The sequence below is a fragment of the Macrobrachium nipponense genome, chromosome 1, assembly GCF_015104395.2.
Source record: "Macrobrachium nipponense isolate FS-2020 chromosome 1, ASM1510439v2, whole genome shotgun sequence".
Classification (NCBI taxonomy): domain Eukaryota; kingdom Metazoa; phylum Arthropoda; class Malacostraca; order Decapoda; family Palaemonidae; genus Macrobrachium; species Macrobrachium nipponense.
Genome location: NC_087200.1, coordinates 175,373,565 through 175,377,995, shown reverse-complemented (window position 1 = coordinate 175,377,995; position 4,431 = coordinate 175,373,565). Strand labels below are relative to the sequence as shown.

The 4,431-nt window shown below is 36.3% G+C and overlaps 1 protein-coding gene across 1 annotated transcript; it reads left to right on the top strand.

Moving 5' to 3' along the window:
• Nucleotides 1–662: 662 nt before the first annotated feature.
• On the top strand, nt 663–3,770 carry LOC135219868 (UDP-glycosyltransferase UGT5-like; the record flags this gene model as incomplete). Its single annotated transcript, XM_064257000.1, is given in 3 exon segments — nt 663–885; nt 1,679–1,898; nt 3,309–3,770. Coding segments are annotated over 3 exon segments (735 nt in total), but the record flags the coding sequence as incomplete, so codon positions are not given.
• Nucleotides 3,771–4,431: the final 661 nt, after the last annotated feature.

The following is a 4,431-nucleotide window of genomic DNA, read 5'->3' as shown; positions in this document are numbered from 1 at the left end:
GGTTTCGTACTGCAGAATTATGATGGAATGCTAGGGTCGTAATATTTTAAATTCAATAAGCCTAAAGTTTTTTAATCATATACTTCTATAATTGTGAGTTTTACTTATTTATTTAATTAATTTTGGAATTTCATAATACTAAAGTTCATCATTTTATGATTGCAGAGTTCGATCAATCTGAAATTTATTAAAATCTTAGAACCCTTGAATTTTTAAATCTTAGGATGATAGAATTTATAACATATTTTCTTTAATCTAAAGAATAGGAAAAGGATATTAGTCTACAAAACCAGATATGTTTCACTTATCGTGCAGAAGTATCAAAACCTAAGCCATTTCAAACATATCTTAGCTCTGTTCAGCTAATATTTTTTGATGTTGAATAGAAAAACCTCTTCTCTTTGAATAAAAACGTGTAATTCACAGAAGTGCGTCCATGCATTAGTTTATTTGTGCTAAATATGAAACATGGCTTGCTTTATTTTAGCCTACAAAGTCATACATTACTCTGCTCCGAGTTATCTCTTACTTTCACTGACCTGACACTGAGTATATCTCGTTTTTTTTTTTCTTCTGCCTATGTCAATAATTATTTGGTAAGAACTTTGTCATATCTTCGTCTTCTAACATACTTGCTTACTTTAAGGTCTATTCCTCTGCAGGACATCAAATCCTGGCTCGATGGGGCAGGGCCTGAAGGAGCCATCTACTTCAGCCTAGGCTCCGTTGCCCGAGGAGACTCGATGCCCTCGAAGTACAGGGACATGCTGGTCGAGGCCTTTAAGAGATTAAACCACAGGATTCTGTGGAAGTTTGAGAGGGACATCGAGGGCGTTTCGGACAACGTCATGATCAAGAAGTGGCTCCCCCAGCAGGATATCCTAGGTAGTACTAGGTGTTAGTCTGTCTTTTATCGTTACTTGGGTCCCCCGTAGGAGGGTATGACGTCAGTGTACCTCCCATGGTGACCTGTAGGCATTACTATGGGTGTTTGCAGCATCCCTTCGTCTCCTAGCTATGCCCACTGTTTAAATTTTTACTTTACTTCCATTCCCTTTTCTTTTCCACAGTCTTGTCTCCAACTTCTTATTGCAACTATTGAGGTTCTCCCTCAGTTCTACCTTCAGACACTTGGTGGAGGTCTTTATCTCGCTGCCCAAAAAGTTTAACAGCCTTCTTTCACTGACTTAAGCGCTGTAGGGGCTACAGTGGCCCAGGGCTTGGCATCACAGCATAAATTCACCAGTTAGTCAGTCAGTAATTACTGGGGCTTAATAACTTCAGGAGCTCACAGTACAGTGGGAATGTTTATTTGATCATCTCCCTTAATGGGTCACTACTTGTGGCAAAACCGTTGAAAATATAGACCTAGGTGTGTGATGTGGTTTACCTTTGGTTTTGATGTTCTCGTTGACAGTTAAGGTTTAATTGGTGCTTTGCTGTTTTATTGAACAAGAAAATGAGAAAATTTCCCCTCATATAAACAGACTTTTCCTACCGAAAGCATCCAAAACAAACTTATTTCTTGCAAAGATTCTTCCAATTCAGAATTGATTTAAAACTGTTATGCAATTCACGCTATTTTTGTGGAACAATGCACCTGAAAAAAAAAGATGAAGAAGAAGAAAAAGCTTTAACCCCTTCCTCTTTCTCTTTTTTTTTTCTTTTTTCTTTTAAGCTCACCCCAACGTGAAGTTATTCATCACCCACGGAGGTCTGCTGAGCCTCCAGGAGTCCTGCTACCACGGCAAACCCGTCCTGGTCCTTCCGATATTCGGGGACCAAGAAAAGAACGGCATCAAGGCCCAGACATCTGGGTTCGGCCTATGGCTCGTCTGGGAGGAGCTGACGGTGGAGAAGATTACGGAGTCGGTCCGGGAAATCATCGAGAACCCGAGGTAACCTCTCTCTCTCTCTCTCTCTCTCTCTCTCTCTCTCTCTCATGCGATTCAGAGCCAGCTTTCTACGACTTAGCAAATGATGTTCTGATTATGTATTGAATGAGGCAAACCCTGGGATAGTTTGTGTATTTTTCATGAACATCCTTTCTTCACACACACACACACACCACACACACACACACAATATATATATATATATATATATATATATATATATATATATATATGTATATATATGTATATATATATATATATATATATATATATATATATATATATATATATATATATATATATATATAGCAATTCAGGAATGCCGAAGACACATGGATGTTTTATAAGATTTATTCATAGAGAAACGTTTCGCACATGACTATGTGCATCATCAGTCTGAAAAATGACAAAAAAATAATAACATTAAAAATACTAAAAATACACAGGATTCATTAAAATGACAAATTAAAAAACATTAAATGACTAAAAATAAGAAGCAAAGTAAAAACAACTGCTGTTACACCAACCTTCAGGTACGGGGAAGAAGATAGAATGACAAAAGAGGGAACAACAACCTCCAAAGACGACTATGCAGATTACCTGACGACCTTAGAGTCGTTATATATTAAAAGACTCGTTCCATCGTTAAACGGTGGCTGCTCCTCTGCTCAACTATATCTGGCATAGTCGTCTTTGGAGGTTGTTGTTCCCTCTTTTGTCATTCTATCTTCTTCCCCCCTGTACCTGAAGGTTGGTGTAAACAGCAGTTGTTTTACTTTGCTTCTTATTTTTTAGTCATTTAATGTTTTTAATTTGTCATTTTAATGAATCCTGTGTATTTTTAGTATTTTTAATGTTATTATTTTTGTCATTTTTCAGACTGATGATGCACATAGTCATGTGCGAAACGTTTCTCTATGAATAAATCTTATAAAACATCCATGTGTCTTCGGCATTCCTGAATTGCTGTTTGAGGATCATACTGCAGATAGTATATATATATATATATATATATATATATATATATATATGTATATATATATATGTATATATATATATATATATATATATATATATATATATATATATATATATATATAAATTATTTGTGTTAGAAATTAAATACTCTGTGCATGGACTGCAGTTGATTGAAACTATTATTATCTTTCTCCCGAAAAGCTAACTAGAATATTTAAGAGCAGAAGTAGGAAGTATTATAGAAAGTTTGGCAAAACCTTCATAGGTAGTTCTGAAAACGAAAAGACTCAACATTTTTGCAATTAAGTCTTTTCTCTGTGTACCATTAATTTGTGTATTCAGCCTATCCATTAGATGGATCTATTGTTTTAAATAGACCTATGCTTCAGTCTCTCGTACAGTATAAGGTGTTAATTTTCAGTTCATTTACTTCAGGTATTCGGAAACTATATCTTCAGTATCCCGTTGCCTGAAGGATCAGCTGAATTCCCCCCTGGAGAGGGCCATCTTTTGGACGGAGTACGTCGTCAGGCACAAGGGAGCACCTAGACTGAGGTCCCCCGGAGCCAGTCTCTCTTGGGTGGAGTATCTCCTGCTGGATGTCTTGGCGCTCTTCTTCTTGATTGTGGTCACAGTTCTCCTGGTCGTCCGCTGGATCGTCAAGAAGATGCTACGGGCGGTATTTACTAAAAGCAAAGCGAAGACTGCTAAAAAGAAGAATCAGTAATGTAGAGACAAACGTTTGTGTTATGTAATGATATAAAAATGGGTTATGTATACGATGAAAACATTGTTCACTCGAAAGTGCGTTGGTCAGCCGAATAGTATATCCAAATTAAAGTACTATATCTAGTATACAGTGCCATAATAGCTACAGATAAATTTTAAAGATCCGTATCTCGGTCTCATTTTACTTCTTTCTCTTTTACATCTGCTTAACTGCAAACTGGTGTCATCAACATTATCAGTGACAGCTAAAGTGTTAAGTTTATCTAATAAAGTTACCCCGGTGGCTGGCTCAAGATGTGTTCGTGCTTGGCATAGCCTCGATACTGTTTCCCTTAAGGATGATGTTGTATCATGAAGACTTAAGATGTACCAGAAACCTTTATGATAAAAGCAGAAGAAAACCTAGCCTATAATGAGTGATTTCTCATTACATAAACTACACTTATATAATATTGGGCTACGGTAATAAGATCGTGTTTTGCAATACCATCACCAGTCAGATAATGACATTTCTGATTGATAAAATGTTGATTAAAAAAACTGAGGCGTTTATTCTTAAAACAAACAAATTTCTGTATACTGTTTAACATGCACATCATTACCTCTTACATTTTCATTCTAATAAATGAATCATAGATATCCTATCCTAAAATTCTTATCTCTTGAACTTTATGCGAAACATCTTTTTCAGACCTTTTTATGCTCTTTCATAGAACTCTCCCAACCCCCCAACAAGAACAACAACAATAACAAGGTCGTTTGTAGGCTTACTCCCCGAGTAAGCGAAAATACACCAGTTGTATTGTATCCTCTTAAGTAAATTCAGGAT